Source organism: Anser cygnoides, chromosome 14 (assembly GCF_040182565.1).
Source record: "Anser cygnoides isolate HZ-2024a breed goose chromosome 14, Taihu_goose_T2T_genome, whole genome shotgun sequence".
Taxonomy (NCBI): Eukaryota; Metazoa; Chordata; class Aves; order Anseriformes; family Anatidae; genus Anser; species Anser cygnoides.
In genome coordinates this window covers 5629684-5646823 of record NC_089886.1, presented here as the reverse complement: position 1 = coordinate 5646823, position 17140 = coordinate 5629684, and the positions used below count along the sequence as shown (strand labels likewise).

Sequence of the window (17140 nt, the reverse complement as noted above, 5' to 3'; positions counted from 1 at the left end):
CAGGACGCTGCGCAGCGCGGCCGGCGGCTATTTAAGGGCGGTGCGCGGCCGTGCGCAGGAGCAGCCAGCAGGCAGTTGGGGCCCGGGCAGGCCGGCGGCGGCTGCATCGCGCCTCATCCCCGCGGGAGCGGAGCGGCACAGGGCGGCAGGCCCCGGTCCCACACCGCCGCAGCGGCTTCTCGACGCCCGTTGATTTTTTTTTTTTTTGTCTCAGGGCGGCTCTCGTATTTTTTTTTTTATTTTTGTCCCGGCCCTTAGTGGGAAGGCGCGGCCGAGATGGATCCCTGTCACACTGAGGAGACCGAGGGCGAGATCCCCGGGCTGGGTAAGCGGGGGGGGGTGGGGAGGAGGAGGAGGAAGGGGAAGGGAAGGGGAAGGCAGGCGGTGTGGAGGAGGGGGAGGGGCGGCCGTGCGGTGGGGGAGGGGCGGCGGGGCCCGCCCGATCCGGGGCCGCGGCGCCCCCGCGTTGGCGCCTGCGGGGGGCGGCAGGGCGCGGGCGGGCCCGGCGTGCGCGCGCCGCTCCCCGTCCACCCTCCCCTTCCTTTCACCCCCCCCCGGCCGCGTGGCGGAGTTAGGGGGGAGCAGCCACCGGGGGGGGGTGGATTGAGGATTTTGGGGGGGGAGAATCGGGGTTTGGAGGTGCCCCCCCCCAGCGATCGTGTTCGTGGGAAAGCGGGAGGGTGTGGGGGGGTGTGTTTGGGGGGGCGGTGGGGTTCCGTTGGTTCCGGGGGGGGGTCCGTAAAGAAAATGCCGTTAAACTGCAGTTTGTTCCAGGTGTAACGCTCGCGACTGCAGTGCCGCCCGTTGTTTAGGGTAAAAGGGTTGAAAGCGGCTGCTCGGTAAAGCAGAAGTTGAAAATAAGGCTGCTGGACGCCATAACAGTCTCGTCTTAAAATGGTGAACTATGCCAGTTATTGCAAAACAACCCTGCCCCAGCGCCTGCTATCTATATTTACTGGGTTGTCGGCCGCTGATAACCGGTTAACTCCTCTGTGCTTGAAGCCGGTCATGAGCCCGTGTTAGTTTAAAATCTTTATTAAACAGCAGAGAATGTACTCGAAATACATTATCAAAACATCCCATGTATGTTCATTTAAACTATACTATAAATTCTATCAAACCACACAGTCCAGACAAGCAAAAAAAATACATGATTTATACGTAAAAAACCCTCGTTTTTATATAAGATAATTCACCATCTAGTTTAAATTGTCTTAGAACGCTGGCTTAACTGTTGTTTATCGAGCAGTTGATGTTCCTCTCAAATCTCATCTTCTTTACGAAGTCAGGAAAGATTTGACCTGTGAAAACAAAGCCTGTATTATATTTGATGCATTTTAAAAGGAAACAACAAAACAAAAACCCTGTTAGGGTTTTCCCTTTCCTAGGAACAAAGGATTTGTTACTGTACAGTCTCCAGTACTGTTCTGCCTGTATATATTCATGATCTGAAATGCACTTCAGTATAGTTGTTACTAGGTAGAATTAAGTAACCTAAATAATTTATTAGCAAGATGGGGAGTACTTAAAAGGTAGCTTTTGGAATGCTTTACAGCATACTACTTCGTTAAAGAAAATGGATTTGCCTTTACTAAGTAGCTTTTCCCTAGAAAGAAGTTGCTATGAGATCTTCGGCTTAATTTCCAGACAGTTCCAGCATAGTGCTGTACCCTTTAGCCCCCACCCGAAGCTGAAAGTAGAACTGGCTTCTGATATGCTGGGTGAAGGGGTTTTAGTGGAAACAAGAGTGGTGGCCTTTCAGTGAAGTGAAGTTAAAGGGAAGGTTGTACCTGTGTGTAGCAGCTCATAACTCTGAGCTGCTGTTTGCTCATTTCCACAGGAATAAAACTTCACAGCAAATACTCTCATAGTTCTCTGACTGAACATCGTGCCCCCACCCACATTACTTGGGAGAACGATACTGGATGTAGAAGTAATTCCTTAATATCCCATTCTTGACCAAGAATTTGGTATTTCATGTTACTTTCTTGCTGTGGAGTGGGCACACAACAGAAGGATTTATTTGGGGAATTTACCGCCCCAAGTTTTGGCTTCCCACAGAATCGGCAAACACCATTTTGTCTCATGACCTATCACTGTTTCCTCTAATGGCCGTCCTTCCCTACTTACCAGTTTCACTTCATGCGTTTAGAACTACGTATGATCTCGGTGTTTGTCAGGTGTCCAGGAAGAGCCTAGATCCTTAGAACGCGAAGGAGCATAAGTAGCTCTAAGCTGACTAGGATTTTTCTAAAGACAACATGGCTGACATGAATCGGAGAGTATTATTGTGTAAACTATTTAATGAGTCGCATGGCAGTGCAGACTTGGCAGAGAGCAGTCTGACTCCAGTGCAGCTACTGTGCACTGTTTTTCCCCGCACAACTGCCCCTCTTGAAAAATACCTGTTTTTACTGTGAACTGCTTCAACCTTGAGGTTAATGTTGTGGGATTAAATGGTTTTGTGGAGGAAAGAAAAAAGCCTCTCCTGTACCCATGTGATAGAGACTGACTGCTAGCCCGAAACTACTACTGCACGACTCCTAAATTTGCAGTTTGGTAGTTGAATTTTAAGAGCTTAGATTTGGTAAATTAGAGCTATTACTGCAGAAGGAAATGCAAGGAAACATTTTTACTTACCTCATCAATTAGGTACTCCTGTTTAATCTTATCATTCTTAAAATCTTCATTAACATCCAAAACAAGAATGGGGATTTCTTTAAGGTTCTCAAAGTCAACTCTGTTATGAGAGAGCAAAATTGTTTTACGCACAGTACTTAATGCTATTTTTACTAGCATGATCTAATTGCTTTCTGAGACATCTTAGGGGTGCAGCACTGCTCATTATCCCATGCACCTGGGATGTTGATGACTTATCCTACTTTAACCAGTATTTCCTGGAAAATGCCTCTTGCCCTGTGTCCCCCCCCCCCCCGTACCCATTGTAGTTAGCTGCTAATCCATGTACTAAGATGAAGTTCTATAGCACCCTTTGATGGGGATAGCATCTTTTAACAGGTTACAAGAAAGGTATTTAAAATGGCTGCAAGATAAGACTATTTTGGCCACAGGCTAGGTGCAGAAGAGAGCAGTAACCGTGCAACTAGGTGCTTTCATTTCTAGTTCTCCTAAACCACTGCATATTTCCTCTTCCTACGTCTGAAAAGCATTTCTGAAGTCCAGTAAGTGTGCTGAACAGCATTCGGACATGTTATTTTGCAAACCCAAGTGTTCCTATTAAAAATACAGGAAATGTTTGCTCATGAGTTTGGAATGAGTAAACAATGTAAATGTTCCCAGAATGCCACAATACTGCAGTGCATTTTTCTCCTGAGCATTCAGGTCATCCTACATGAAATTTATACTTAGGAAAGCAGATGTGACTGATGTTCAATCTAACATACTTTTCCTGGAATTGTTTTGAATCTGTTAGTACTCCAGCTGGAAGGAGTTTTTTATTTCAGCTGAAAAGACATGCTTGCCTACCAAGAATGTCCTGAACACTTCAATGATGTTCTTTTGTTGTATATGCTAATGTCAAGTGGAGCAGTCAGTAATAAATGTTTAACCTACTGCTTTCCATTCAGTAAAGTATTTCAGGCTGTTGTAGGGGAGAATACGAAGTTTGCATTCACATCCAGAAGATCCTTACGTGAGGAAAGCTAATGAGTCAACAGGAAAGTGAGGAGGGAGGTACGCAGAGATCTTAGTCATGGACTGGGGGTTTTGTGTATAATACTAACTACCAGAAGCCTTTCTGATAATTGTTGAAACAAAATCACCCTTGTTTAAAGGTAGCTGAGACACTGCCTTCCCTTACACTGGAACTGCAAACTGCTTAGTAGGTAACTTAAGTGGTTGCCCACTGAATCCAGTCTCAACTCTGCAATATTCCTGTGTACTCTGTTACCAAATTGAAATCCTTTCTGGAGAAAAGTTAAATCTCCGTAGCTTTTTACTTGAAGGTAGTGCTTAATGCAAGTCCTTCCTTCCTTACTGAGTAAGTCTAAACTTAAATCTGTTTTACCCCTAATCAACTTTAGCATGAGGTAGAAAAGAGCCTTGCCTGTAAGCTGAAACTTGAATAAGTCACTAGTTTTTGATTTCAGCGTTCTGCTGCTTTTATGGTAACAGATCAAAGCTATTCTAGTGGTATAGGGAAAATGGGTTCATACCTCAGAGTTCTTTCATAAAGCCATGTTTCATGTTTATAGTGGAGGTTTTCCAAATACTCAAGCTCAATTCCTTGTTCCTCTTCTCTTCCCCTTGTCTGCAGCCTTTCCATGCATTTCTGAAAAAAAATGCAAGCCTGGACATTAATAACATGTTAAAAGGCTAAATGAACTAAATTGATCAAGTGGTCCTTAAATCAGAAGAATTAACTCTTAACAGATGAAAAAATAAGATGGCAAATAGTACATACTCAATTATGCATGAGGGTATCTACAGGTTATTCCTTAACTAGAGAGCATTTTTTTTTTTTGCTGGGTGACTTGCTTTGGATACCTGAGTATGAGGATGTTTAGTATGCCAGTATTAAGCAGAGAACTGACAGTCCTTATGATGAAACTATTGAAGTGTCAAAAGTATTAGACAGGGAGCACTCTAATCCTTGGCTAAGAAAAAAGTCAGTTCTTACTAAAAGATTTTCCTTCCCATATACTGTGGTTTAGAAGTGAAACTTTATGCAGAAAGTCTTACTGAGTCTTGCTAAAATCTTACTTATGCAGAAGCTTACTGAGTGGTAGATATTAGTTAACTACAGCGTTTGCTGGCATCAGAATAGCAGCTCAGAAAGGAGGGTGTTCAGTTTGATCTGAATCCAATGTGAAGTTACTGTAGGCTTCCTGTAACTTCTGGAGAACAAAATGCTAGTGTAGTCATTGCAGTATGTCATGGATATACTTGGGTATACCTGAGGTGTGGTTCTGAGGTAGATGATGCCATCCAGTTCTATATCAGGTTCATACTGATTCAAAAGCCAAGTGTGCCAGTCCTGATAGATAGTCCACTCTGTTTCATTGATGTTTCCAGATTCAAACAGGTTAGAAGCGAACACATATCTGCAAGGAAAGGCATGAAGTGTCATGCTAGGAATGACAAAATTGAACTCCTTAAACTGGTTGCATTGTGAGAGTAATTACCTGTCACTGTACACAGATCTCTCAAAAAATTGCACTGGATGTTCTGCTTCGTATAATTTGGCTGAGATGGGTTTTAATTGTGCCCTTACTCGGCTCAAGCAAGCATAAGTCTGAAAAGTGTAAGCCCATCTTGTGGGCTTATCATACAGCATTTGAAGTAGATTTCCTCCATTCTTCTGAGATGTTGAAAGCTCCTAGGGATACAAGAGAGAAGACCTAATAACCAGTGTATTTTGGGGACAAGGCTTAATACCCAGTATATTTGCAAGTTTTTACTCCTTTTTCTTAATCCATAATTCTGGTATGTGATCCTTCCTAAAAAGGAAGTGACTTAGGCACAGAAACAAGATTTTTCTAAACTGAAAAGCTGTCTTTGACAGTTTTTTTTAAAAGTAGGTCTACCACTGGCTTTGAGACTGATTCCTGTGGAGTGGGGGATGACTACTTGGCAGATGCATTGAATAGTATCTTGCAAGTGGCTGTGGCAGTTTGAGTGTCTAATTAGGTGAATCTTGACGTGTTCCTTGGCCAGTCACTTCAGTTTATGTGCCCATCTCATGCTTCCCAAGTGCGGTGCACCTACCTCATACTCATCTTCAGCTGTCTGAATGTTGCACCACTTGGCAATAGGTTCAGGGATTATCTCCCACTCATCGCTGTGTTTCTCGAGTAGCCTGACAAACGTAGACTTCCCTGCAGCTGCAAAAGATTTGTGAAGTTTACTCAGGGTGTGGATGAGAGTGGTCTTGCTGACTGACCCTCAGCGGCAGTTGGGAGGTGTAAGAGGCTGCGGGCTGCCTTTTGGCAGCGTGGAGGTGCCGAGCTGCGTGCTTGCAGCTTGGAAGCCGCTCGGAGCAGGATCAGACGCAGCGAAATCGAGCGGATTTCCGAGAAAACGGCGCTAATCTGCGGCGCCAGGCGGCCGTGGCGGGGCCGGGCGAGGAGGAGGCGGCGGCGGGGCCGTGACAGGGCCTGTGGAGCCGCCATTTTAGGAGCAGGCTGCCCGCGGGGCGGGGCTGGCGCCGCATTGTTGGCGGGCCGCGGGAGAGCGGGGAGGCGGCGCGCATGCGCGGCGCGCGTTCCCCGAGGAGCCGCGGGCGGGACGGGCGCGTGCACGCGGGGGGTTCTGAGGCGAGCGGGAGCGCGCGGCTGGTCCCGGCAGCAGCCGCAGCTCCGCCGGGGGGGGGGGGGGGGGGGGGGGGAGGAGGCGGGCTGGCTCCGTGCCCGGTGCCCAGTCCCCGGTGGTTGGCCGTCTGCGGGGACTCCGTGTCCCCGCTGTAATGGCCACCGGCCTGTCCTTGGTCAGGGAGGCTGCTGGGGACGGCGGGGTCCTGCCCCGGCGCCAGTTCTTGAGTGTCCTGAGGGGAGAGGGGGCATGGCCAGGTGGCAGCGGGTGGCCACCCGTTGGGGCTGGTGCCTTTGTCGGGATACAGCCGCCATCCCGCGGGGTCAGTGGGGCTGGAGGAGGATTTCCCCTTTCCCCCCTTCAGATCATCCCCTCAGGGCTCCCCTGTCCTGAGGCCGGAGCCCCGCATCCCGCCCCCCTCCGCCGCCGCGCTCACCGATGTTCCCCTCGATGGAAATCTTCTTGAGGCGCTTCTGGAAGCTGGAGTCGAGGGAGCTGCTGGGGCCGCAGCAGCGCCGCTTGGCAGGGGTGGACATGGCGGGGCGCTGAGGGCAGCTGGCTGCTCCTGCCTGCTTTAAGTCTCCCGCCAAGCGGTGGGCGGGAGGGGAGGGCTGCCTCCTGCTGCCTCCCGCGCAGCCTCTGCCTGCTCCCCCCCGCTCCTGCCTCCGCCCAGCCTCTGCTGCAGGGCTTTTTTGAAATGGGTGTTGTGCGAGGGAAATTTTAAGAGTGGCTTCCTTCAGGAAGTTGCTGCTTGACTTGCTGGTCTGATTTGCATCAGCTTCAGTGAGTTCCCCCATGTTGCTTGTGTTCCAGACCTCAACTCCGGAGCAATTTTTTTTCCCAAAAAGTCTCCTGCTTTTTGTAGTCTGAATTGTGATCCGATAAATTAAATGTTTTACATAGTTACAGAAATACGAGGCAATGCAGATTTGTAGTCAGTGAAACATCTCAACCTAAAGCTGTATGTTAATTTTGTTATTGACTGGAAAGGAAGCATGCATGAATGAAATATATGCGGGTGCCCTTGGGAGCAGCCCTGCCTCGCAGCTCCAATTCCAGCAGCAGCGTTGGCATGCCCGGGGCTTCAGAGTCCACTTTAACTCCTGGCATGGGCGCTCTGTTACCTCTGGGGGCACTGATTGAGGTGTGAACTGCTTGGTCCTGGTGGTGTAAGGAAAGGGGCTGAGGAAGCTTGGCTAACACGTCTGGGTGCCGCTGCCAGAGGCTGTGCCGCTGGTTACAACCGGTAACTGCTCGTCTCCGTGCCAGGGAGGTTCAGGGCGAGACCGAGCTCGGTCCGGTGTGTTTGGAGGAGATGGGAGGGAGTTCTAGTTTCCTTTTCGTTATGATAATTGTGACCCGTGTCTCTTCTTTCCCCCATCTCCTACAAACACACCAGGCTTCAGTGACCGAAGCGAGCAGATTGTTTCACGCGGGGTAGCGTCAGCATTTGAAGCTGGTAAGTGCTGGTTCCCGCACGCCTCTCGTGCAGCCAGACGTGCCCGTTGCTGCGGGGGGCGGGAAGCGCCGCGCGGCCCGCGCCGCTCTGAGGCGCATGCGCGGCGGCTCGGCGCGGGAGGCAGCGCCTCGGCTTTGTTCAGCGCAGGAGGCAGGCGACGCATGCGCACAACCCACCGGGGACGGAGGGGGGGGCGGGCGGGCGGGTGGAGGGGGGGGGAAGCGTAGCCTAGCGAGGACGCATGCGCAACCTGGCGGGAGCGGCGCGGGGAAGGTGTGCGTAGGGGTGCGCGGCCCGGCGCGGTGGCGCTACTGAGCATGCGCAGGAGGGGCCCGCGGGGAGGGGGGCAGAGGCCCTCCGGGCGGCGGCGCGCATGCGCTCCGCGCCCCAGTCCCCAGGCACGCGGCGGGGCCCGCAGCCCCCGCTCCGCCGCCGCCCCCCGGGGCCCCGAGCCGGGCAGGAGCGCAGCGCCGCCCCGCCGGGGGCTGTCGGGCGGCGCGTGGGGCCGGGCCGGGGCGCTTTGTGCGACGGAAGGGCCGGCCTAGCGGAAGCGGGAGCACCCGCCGCCATTTCCTAGCGCGCTCTCGCCACAGGCTCGCCCGCTTGCTGCCGCCTGACCGGGACTAGGCGCTCTCCGGACAGCGGATCAGGCTCGGAGCCCTAGAACCAGTGCGGAGCCCCACCATGTGTGCGTGCGGGGACGGGGGCTGGGCGCGGGCCGGGCGGGTGGGCCAGGCGTGCGCCGGGCGGGAGCGGCTCCGTGTGTGTGAGGCGGGCAGCGGTCCGAGGTAGAGGAGGCTCGGGGGCGGGCGGGCCTGGGGGGGGGGCCACCGGGCGCTCGGAGGGGGTGTGGGCGGCAGCCGTGCCCCGCAGCATCGTCTCAAGGAGCCTGCTTTGGTTTTCTCCAGCTACCACAGAAACCGAGGCGGAGCCCAACCTGACCTCCAATGTGATGCTGAACACGGAGAGCAGTGAGGGATACGTGGTGAAAGTGAGGGGGCTGCCCTGGTCCTGCTCCACTGAGGAGGTGCAGAGGTTTTTCTCTGGTAAGTGGAACCGAGGGAGTGGGGGGCTGGGGACAGGGGCTCCTTGCGGTTCTTTCAGGGGAAGCGGTAGCAGCAGGAATATTGCAATGAGTAGTAACAGAAGTTTTGGTGTAATTCCAGTATCCAGTGAAGTTTGTAAAGAAACAAGTGCCCTAGCTAGAATGCAGTGCGGACAGCCATGCTTCAGTTAGTTGGGACAGGACACAAGTAGCTGCAGCTGCGTGTTGCTGGAACAGCCACAACTGCCTTCTGTTCTTGAGCAGGTAGAAGAACGAAGCCTTCATTTGAAGGAAAATTTCAAAACTCTTGTTTCAGGCTTAATTAAATCAATTTAATTCTTGATGCTGCTGTAATAGGTTTGCTATTTCAGGAATTTGGTAAAAGGGATTTGGTCCTGATTTAGTTCATTATGCCTGCACTTGATTTTTACTATTTGTCGTGCTTCATCCTGATCAGAAAGTCTTAAGTCACCTATGATCAAAAGAAGAACACTTGACTTGAGGCAGTAAAGCTTTAAAAATAGCTGATTTTTATTTATCCCTAATGTTTTCCTAATAACAGACTTGAAGAGAAGGATAAGTTCATTTTAGCCAGGCCTTTATCTTCCAGACAAGGACCAATAAACTTGTAACAAGTACGCTATCTTTGTCTTGTAGAAGTAATTTTTTTCCTTTTAGGTTATCTGAAACTTTTAAAGCCATCATGTCCCTCTAAAAATTAAATCAATTCCTGTTTCTTTTTTTTTTCAGACTGCAAAATTCTGAACGGGGCTTTAGGTATCCGTTTCATCTACACAAGGGAGGGCAGACCAAGTGGAGAAGCATTTGCTGAGCTTGAATCAGAAGAGGATGTGAAACTGGCACTGAAAAAGGACAGAGAAACAATGGGACACAGATATGTTGAAGGTTTGATTTGGTCTAGTAACTGACTAGATGTATTTGTACTTGATGGGTTTTTTGTTAACTGTTGTTTTGTCTTTAAAATGCATGTGAAAGGACAAACGGACTTGCGTATCATAAATTGACTAGTTTCAAGGCAAATGACTTTTAAAACTGTTGAGCATTCCAGAATGCATTAATTCTAAGTGCCTTTTACAGTTTTCAAGTCAAACAACGTTGAAATGGATTGGGTTCTGAAGCATACTGGTCCCAACAGCCCTGATACGGCTAATGATGGTTTTGTACGTCTTAGAGGACTCCCATTTGGCTGTAGTAAAGAAGAAATTGTACAGTTTTTTTCAGGTATGTGGGGTAAAAGTACTAGCTGTAGCGCTATTGGTCTATACTTAAAAAACAAACCCCCCAAAACCACACCGCCCGGTAGTATTTTAACAGTACAATGATGTGTAATAAAAGTAAATAAGTATTTCTCCATTAGTTATATGGGCTCAAGAGATGAATTTATTAAGTATTCTCTTACTAAATAAACGAGGAAGTCTCCAAAAGCTGTCCTAATTTATACTTTAGTGCGGCATACTGTTGCAAGTAAGGTTAAGTGTAAGTAAGCAGAAAACTTTTGTTTTCTAATAAGTGACCAAGTAGGAGGATCTTTCTACCCAGTCTTAGCTAGTTCACGCTGCTAATTTCATCTTATGTGAAGGATATAGAATGCCATTAGTGCTGGGCCCAGTGTAATGAGCAGGATGAGGAAGACAATATATCGTGCCCATGATTTCTTTATTTATATTTAAACAGTTAGTAGGGAGTAATACCCCAGGGGGAAAAAACATCTTGCTGAACTCCACCCAAGTATGGATTTTCCCCCCTCCCCACTTCCCAGGGGAAAAAAACCCCTTGATGTAGTATAGCTTAGTCTTTATGGATGGAAGAGATAATGTCTTGTGTTGACCCTTAATTCTCACTTTCTTGCAGCTGTTGTATGTTCATTTTTACCAGTTGGAATGCTATTATAAATGCTAAGGATAAAATCTGTTCAATTACCTAGGATTGAACATGTCAGTATTTTTGAGGTAGTAATTATCGAACTGTTAAAACTGGCTAGAATGTTTTGCCTTAACAAGCCTTTTAGATATGATTGAGCTTATTGTTTTTATTAAATTTTTAGAAATATTGATAGCCTTACAAATTCAGAAGTTTTTTGTGTATTCTGAATCAGTAATAATGTGAACAAGAGCAATTCCAAAGCGTGTGCGTTTTAAGTTGTTTTTTTATATGGCTAAGTGGTATAAACTTTTAAATGCTGTTACTGTGCTTAATATACAAAATGTACCTCTTCTGTTCATAAGCTAATACTTTTTGAAATTCATTATTTTTATTTAAGGATAAAAATAATACTGGAACTTAATATTTGCATAAGACTATTTAACCTGACTTCTAGTAAAAAATACTTGTTAAATGTGAAGTTGTTTAACTTGCTGTGTTTGAATCTGTTACATTTAAAAGTTCGTCTTAAATACTTTCACAGAATTGAAGAGGTTTTAAATAGCTGTAAACTTCTTAATGCACCCTGCATTAGATGCCCTATCTGAGGAGTTGTACTTGACACTCAGAACTTGGCTGTGCTCTGCAGGGTGGGTTAAGAACATAATCTGAATGGTATGCGATCGTGGATTTCTTTTGTTGACATGCTTTTTCTTCTAGTGTTCTAGAATCAGCATACCATTCGCTTACAAATATTAAAATTCTGGTGTATTTAAAGCTATAAGAAAAACTCATGACTGGGCTTGTGATGTTAATATTGCCCCCTACTGGGGTTATTTGTCCTTGGGTTGAAGGGTTGGAAATCGTGCCAAATGGGATAACATTGCCGGTGGACTTCCAGGGGAGGAGTACGGGGGAGGCCTTCGTGCAGTTTGCTTCACAGGAAATAGCTGAAAAGGCTCTAAAGAAACACAAGGAAAGAATAGGGCACAGGTGGGGATGGATGGTTGGTTGGATATGTCACTTTTCTTATGGTAAACAATTAAATCCATATTCTCTCTTCTGAAAGTGTTAAAAATGCTATTTCTATTGGGATATCGGTCTCAAACGTGGTCACAAGTTCAAGGTATTACTACTGTACATACGGCACAGGCTGTCTAAATTGGTCCAAAACCAAGGATAAAACTGGGCTAAGCTTAACCATGCTTTGAAAACACGGTAATACTGGAGGAATGTAAAACTGATAGCTTGAAAGCAACAAAGTTGAGAGACTATGGCTTTAACTTCTCAAATAGCACCAATTATGCCTTTAGCTCTAAAGACATGCACAGTACTCTTATTACCATAAGAAAATGTGATAATTTCTAAACTTGTTTTATAAGTTGAAATGTAACAAATTTTCTTACTGTATTTATTAATCTTCAATGTAATAAGCATAGCTTTCAAGAAATTGTCACAAAGGGTTTTTATTCTATTTTACTTGTGACTATTTTTCATTGAAGCATGCACTTCTTGCCTACGCTGAATCACTGAAGCATAGGCTGGGTTCATTAGCACATGCAGAGCTTTTTGTAGCATCCTGATGGGTTAAAATCTTGGTGGAGGCTGGGTTTTTAACCCTCTGTTTATATTGCCACATGAGCAAAACAGTGCTGAGTTGAGTGGACGTTGGTCCCTCCTACATTTTTGACTAACACCTTAAATTTGGGGGAGGGGGGTGGGGAATCAGTCTTGCTCCCCCACCCTTAAGGTTGGGCTACTGTGATGTATGAGGAGCATTTAAACCCTTCAGTAATCGTAATTTCTTGAAAAGACACTAATTTGAAAGTAAAGTAGTGGTTTTAGTAGTATGTCATTGCCTACATAATGTAAAGAAATCTGGCTTAAAATCTGCCGCCAGTTTCAAGGCTATGACTAAATGTCTTGTAAAAATGTAAAATTGTGAGGTCTGTTGTGGAAGGAATTTACGACTGACTACTTCCTGTGGAAACAAATTTCAGGTACATTGAGATCTTCAAGAGTAGCCGAGCAGAGGTGCGCACTCACTATGACCCTCCACGCAAGCTGATGGCAATGCAGAGACCAGGTCCTTACGACAGACCTGGTCTGACGCGGGGATATAACAGTCTTGGTAGAGGAAGTGGCTTGGAAAGAATGAGGCGTGGAGCTTACGGAGGAGGTAAGTATATGAAGCCCAAGAGGGAGCTGCTCAGCTGAGAAGCAGCACCACTTGGGGTGATTGTCTTCCGTGCTCTGTAACCGCTGGTTGGTAGATGTGCTTGGTTTATTTCTCCTGTAAGAAACGGAACTTCCTGACCTGTTCTGTGCCGTGTGTTTATATATACGTGTGGATCTTTCTGCAGTTAAAATAAACATGTTGTCCGATCTATCCATAGGTTATGGAGGTTACGATGACTACAATGGGTATAACGATGGCTATGGTTTTGGTTCTGATAGATTTGGAAGAGGTAAGGGATCTCTAATAGGAATAGTAACTAACTTTCAATACATATAGAACAGAAACTTAAATACATCTGAAAGACCTAGAATGGACTCTCTTCTCTGCAGGAATGTCGGACCACAGATACGGCGACGGGACGTCCACCTTCCAGAGCACGACTGGCCACTGTGTCCACATGAGAGGTCTGCCTTACAGAGCGACGGAGAACGACATCTACAACGTGAGTTCCAGATCTGCCGTTCTCTTAGCTTAGCTTAAGATGCTGTGATCATTACTGGAAGCGTTAACTGTGCTGCTGTTAGCAAGTGTTCCTTTTGAGAGAACAGCTTGCTGTAGAACCGAATTGCGCTATATTGGTGCGTTTTAATCTCTGCATATTTTGTATGTAGTTCTTCTCACCTCTGAACCCTGTAAGAGTACACATTGAAATTGGACCAGATGGCAGAGTGACTGGAGAGGCAGACGTTGAATTCGCTACTCATGAGGACGCAGTGGCCGCAATGTCCAAAGACAAAGCAAATATGCGTAAGTACGGCTGTTGGGAGTGCGTGGCTCTGGGGAAGGCGCAGGACTGCAGTGCGCTGTCTGCTGCAGGTGGAATGCCAGGCGTTCTGTTGCAGCCTTGCAGTGAGTTTGGTGTGAAATGCTCTCATGCAAACTATTTTTTCTTCCAGAACACAGATACGTAGAACTCTTCTTGAATTCTACAGCAGGAGGAAGTGGTGGTGCCTATGGCAGTCAAATGATGGGAGCAATGGGTATGTGTAACTGCACTTCCTAAAAAGCACTTCATGTTTAACGAAGCTGGCTAATTTTGTACAGCTCCTGCTTATTCTATGCCTGGCATAAAAACTGAAATTCAACATTCTGTCTTAATCACACAGTCAAGGAATCGGAAGGGGTAGTTCAAGATTGGAACACTAGCACATTGCCAGGTATATAAACCTTTTGGGAATACATTTGAACTATTAATAGGTTGAATAAACTGTGGTGCTGAATGTGAGTGTGCGTGATGGGATGAGTGGCTCCTGGGAGTGCGGTGTAATGGGAAATACCTGTCCTATTTATTCCATCTTCCCTCCCCGTTTGTTTTTTTTATGAGACAAATACAGTTAGGTGATGGAAGGTGTATCTGTTGAGCGTGATCTGCCATTCAAGCTTGGTCTTGGTGCAGGAAAACCTTTTTCAAATTCGGGAAAAGTGAATTGCTCTAGTGAACTCCAGAACTGTTTCAGAGTCTAAAATGTGCATTGGCAGCACAAATCCTAAGTGGCTTGACTCTAAAGCAGATACCCTTCCTGATACCTTACTTCCTGGTTTCTTAGACCTTAAGGTGGTGGTTGGTGTTTTGGGGTTTCTTTTGAGGGTGGGAGGGGAGGCGGGAGGTGTGGTATGTGTGTGGACATCCTGCTGCTATTGTGGTATGTTGATTACAAAATGATTAAAGTAATGCTGATTGTTTTTAACTACAGAAAGGTTCTGTGGGAGTAAAGTAATAGGTGAAGAGCTGTGGTTAGTCAGCTAAAGGGGAGGGAGGCCTCCTGCCTGCTGTGGCACAGCGCAGCTGTGCTGGAAGAACAGTGTGGAACAGGAGGCCTCTGCCTGGGGCCTGTCTCCTAAAGGGGTGGGTGCTGCCATGGGCAGGTGGTCTCCTGTGAAGCTGGGTACGCTTAGTCTCTTGGGGGGTGTATTGTACGGCAGATCAGTCCCGTTATCCATAGTCAGGCAATAGGAAGTGCAAAAGTAAATCCTCCTGCTGTGCTTGAGAACCCCAAGCTCGTGCTGTGGTTCTTGCAAGTTCCTGTTTGATTTAGGAAAGCTTCTAAAAACGTGTTCAAAGCTTTGAGCTTTGCTACCTTTGGAAGAAAATGAAGTAGGCTAGAGAGTGAGCATCTCCAGAACAGAGCAGTTAAAGGGTGGAATTGTCAATAGTGGGAAGACTTTCTTAGAGGCGGGTATTTAATGTTCGTATCCTTAACTTAAAAGGAAGCCAATCCAGTTATGGTGGCCCAGCTAACCAGCAGTTGAGTGGGGGTTACGGAGGCGGATATGGTGGCCAAAGCAGCATGAGTGGATACGGTAAGAGCATTTATTCGGTGTTTTTTTAGGTGGGCCAAGTCTGCTGTGGCTTAGCATGTTATAAGGTCTCGGTGTGTTGAAGGGTAACTGTACAAATGGGGTGGCACGAGACCTGAGACTGAGAAGTAGAGGGAAATAAAGCAGGAATTTGTTGCTGGGGGGGAGAGAGTGGGAAGCTTGCTAAATTAATCAGATGGGTAGGAAATACCAACCTCCAGACTGCCATTGATCACTTCTTAATTTCCAGTATGGAGGCTGGAGACTTAACCTGGTATAAATGCACCATAATGAAGGGGTGGGGCAGGGAGGATGGGTAGTCTCCAGAAACAGGTGGATAATAGAACAAATGCTACATCTGACTTAGGATATGGAGCTGTAAACTGACAATTTACAGTATTTGGCAAGGTAGAAAGTATTTCCAAGGAGGCCCAGCAAGAAGAGGGATGATCTATCGTGTATGTGTGAACGGGCTGCTAATTTGCTCCTCTTTTTTGTACCCTAGACCCGGGAAGTCAGGGCGCCATGAACAGCAGTTACTACAGCAGCGGGAACCGTGCGTCCATGGGAGTGAACGGCATGGGTGGAATGTCGAACATGTCCAACATGAGTGGCGGCTGGGGAATGTAACCAATTGCTGACTTTTGGTCAAATCTTTTTTAAAAAACAAAAAAACAAAAAACTAAGTTTAACAGTTTTGCAATACAAGCTTGTGATTTATGCTTTACTGTAAGTGAAATCAGGATTGTTATTTTAAAACCTTTCAGGTTCAGTATTTTTTGAACATACAGAAATGAACATTCATCTAGGATGTAATAACCAAGTTGAGCAAAGACTATAACTGTTAAACAATTTTGAGCGTTTCTCAAGTTAGTTTTGTTGTAGGAGTGTATTTAAGCAGTAAGCGTATTTAGGTTAAAGCTGTTTGAATTATGTTAAATGTTGCTCTTATACCATATTACATCCAACACTGTTTTGAATACATGTTGAAAAAAACATGCTTTTTTGTAAAGAAACAATATAGGAGCTGTGTCTGAAATTCAAAGTGAACATTTGGCATGTTAGTTCTAGTTTATTTCTTTTAATATCCTGTAAGGCACGTTAAAGCTTTTTTTTAAGTTAATGGGGGAAACGTGTTGAGACGCAATACGGCTACTTTAGGATTTTGGTCTTGGTGTTCGTATAAAATTCTGAGGCCTTGATTTAATCTTTCATTGTATTGTGATTTCCTTTTTAGGTGTATTGCGCTAAGTGAAACTTGTTAAATAAATCTTCCTTTTAAAAACTGGAACTCATTTCTTCTTGAACTTCAGCTTCTGTGGTATAGATAGATACAGAAGCGTGACTGTGCTTCTGTGGTGTCAGTGATCACAGTACTCTTAACATCCATCTGCTGTGAAGTATTGTGACTATTTCTAACCACAATTATCATGTGAAAGCTGGCCTTGTGGGATATTAAAGTGACAATTGTTTCTCAGCCAAAAGTGGGGTTAGGAAAGAAAAGTGCCACCTACTGCTGTGGGTGCTGAACTGCCACCAAGGGGGTTCAGGATGCCACAAGGCTGTGACATGACCAAGCTTATGCGACTGTACCTGTTTGATGTGGTTTTAAAGCTGCAAAGGGGGGCTGGGAGGTGGCTGGGAGGTGATGCTGTTCTTTAGAGCCAAGGTGCTGGATCAATGGATGCTAAAGCTTAGTGCAGCCATGTTTCAATAAATTCAATTTGTTAAACACTGTGCTTAAAGATGTGGTTTATAAGCAGTGTAAGACTACTACTAGCTGTGAGCACTGGAACTTCCCCTGATGTGACATGGTAGCTATTACAGATGTCTGTAACTAATGGAATTGTGAGAGAAGGCAGCACCATACTTGCTCCTGAAGGCACACAATCTGAACAGCAGCTCTGGTATATGGTCTCAACATGCTGGGCTCACTTCTTCCTCTCTT

At 46.5% G+C, this 17140-nt stretch overlaps 2 protein-coding genes across 11 annotated transcripts; one reads left to right on the top strand and one right to left on the bottom strand.

Annotated features, from left to right (window-relative positions):
* The first annotated feature begins 45 nt into the window (after positions 1-45).
* HNRNPH1 (heterogeneous nuclear ribonucleoprotein H1) lies at positions 46-16483 on the top strand. Of its 9 annotated transcripts, XM_067005524.1 has the most exons (15): positions 48-325; positions 7670-7729; positions 8323-8417; positions 8638-8775; positions 9525-9680; positions 9873-10016; positions 11510-11648; positions 12656-12834; positions 13052-13123; positions 13197-13336; positions 13506-13641; positions 13791-13874; positions 14001-14051; positions 15103-15195; positions 15698-16483. In XM_067005524.1, the coding sequence occupies exons 3-15, from the start codon at positions 8414-8416 to the stop codon at positions 15820-15822; spliced, it is 1461 nt and encodes a 486-aa protein (XP_066861625.1). In that variant the 5' UTR covers positions 48-325; positions 7670-7729; positions 8323-8413; the 3' UTR covers positions 15823-16483. The 9 variants fall into 9 exon arrangements, with proteins under 9 accessions (XP_066861620.1, XP_066861625.1, XP_066861619.1 ...); XM_067005518.1 differs by lacking the exon at positions 8323-8417 and having other exon boundaries at positions 13224-13336; XM_067005517.1 differs by lacking the exon at positions 8323-8417 and having other exon boundaries at positions 13203-13336.
* LOC106032673 (deoxycytidine kinase 2) lies at positions 1020-7673 on the bottom strand. Of its 2 annotated transcripts, XM_013175724.3 has the most exons (7): positions 6707-7672; positions 5728-5843; positions 5145-5338; positions 4916-5063; positions 4176-4291; positions 2641-2740; positions 1020-1301 (listed from the first exon to the last, which is right to left on the bottom strand). In XM_013175724.3, the coding sequence occupies exons 1-7, from the start codon at positions 7065-7067 to the stop codon at positions 1278-1280; spliced, it is 1059 nt and encodes a 352-aa protein (XP_013031178.3). In that variant the 5' UTR covers positions 7068-7672; the 3' UTR covers positions 1020-1277. The 2 variants fall into 2 exon arrangements, with proteins under 2 accessions (XP_013031178.3, XP_066861626.1); XM_067005525.1 differs by lacking the exon at positions 1020-1301 and having other exon boundaries at positions 1333-2740; positions 6707-7673.
* Positions 16484-17140: the final 657 nt, after the last annotated feature.

Excerpts from the sequence above, each read along its gene's own strand:
- LOC106032673 (XM_067005525.1), bottom strand. The coding sequence starts at position 7,067 with ATGGGGGAACTCACTGAAGCTGATGCAAATCAGACCAGCAAGTCAAGC. Across the intron at positions 5,064-5,144 it reads AGATCTGTGTACAGTGACAG|ATATGTGTTCGCTTCTAACC; the intron begins GTAATTACTCTC and ends CTTTCCTTGCAG. Across the intron at positions 2,741-4,175 it reads CTTTATGAAAGAACTCTGAG|AGTTGACTTTGAGAACCTTA; the intron begins GTATGAACCCAT and ends CTCTCATAACAG.
- HNRNPH1 (XM_067005516.1), top strand. The coding sequence starts at position 277 with ATGGATCCCTGTCACACTGAGGAGACCGAGGGCGAGATCCCCGGGCTG. Across the intron at positions 13,124-13,196 it reads TTCTGATAGATTTGGAAGAG|ACCTAGAATGGACTCTCTTC; the intron begins GTAAGGGATCTC and ends TACATCTGAAAG. Across the intron at positions 15,196-15,697 it reads AAGCAGCATGAGTGGATACG|ACCCGGGAAGTCAGGGCGCC; the intron begins GTAAGAGCATTT and ends TTTGTACCCTAG.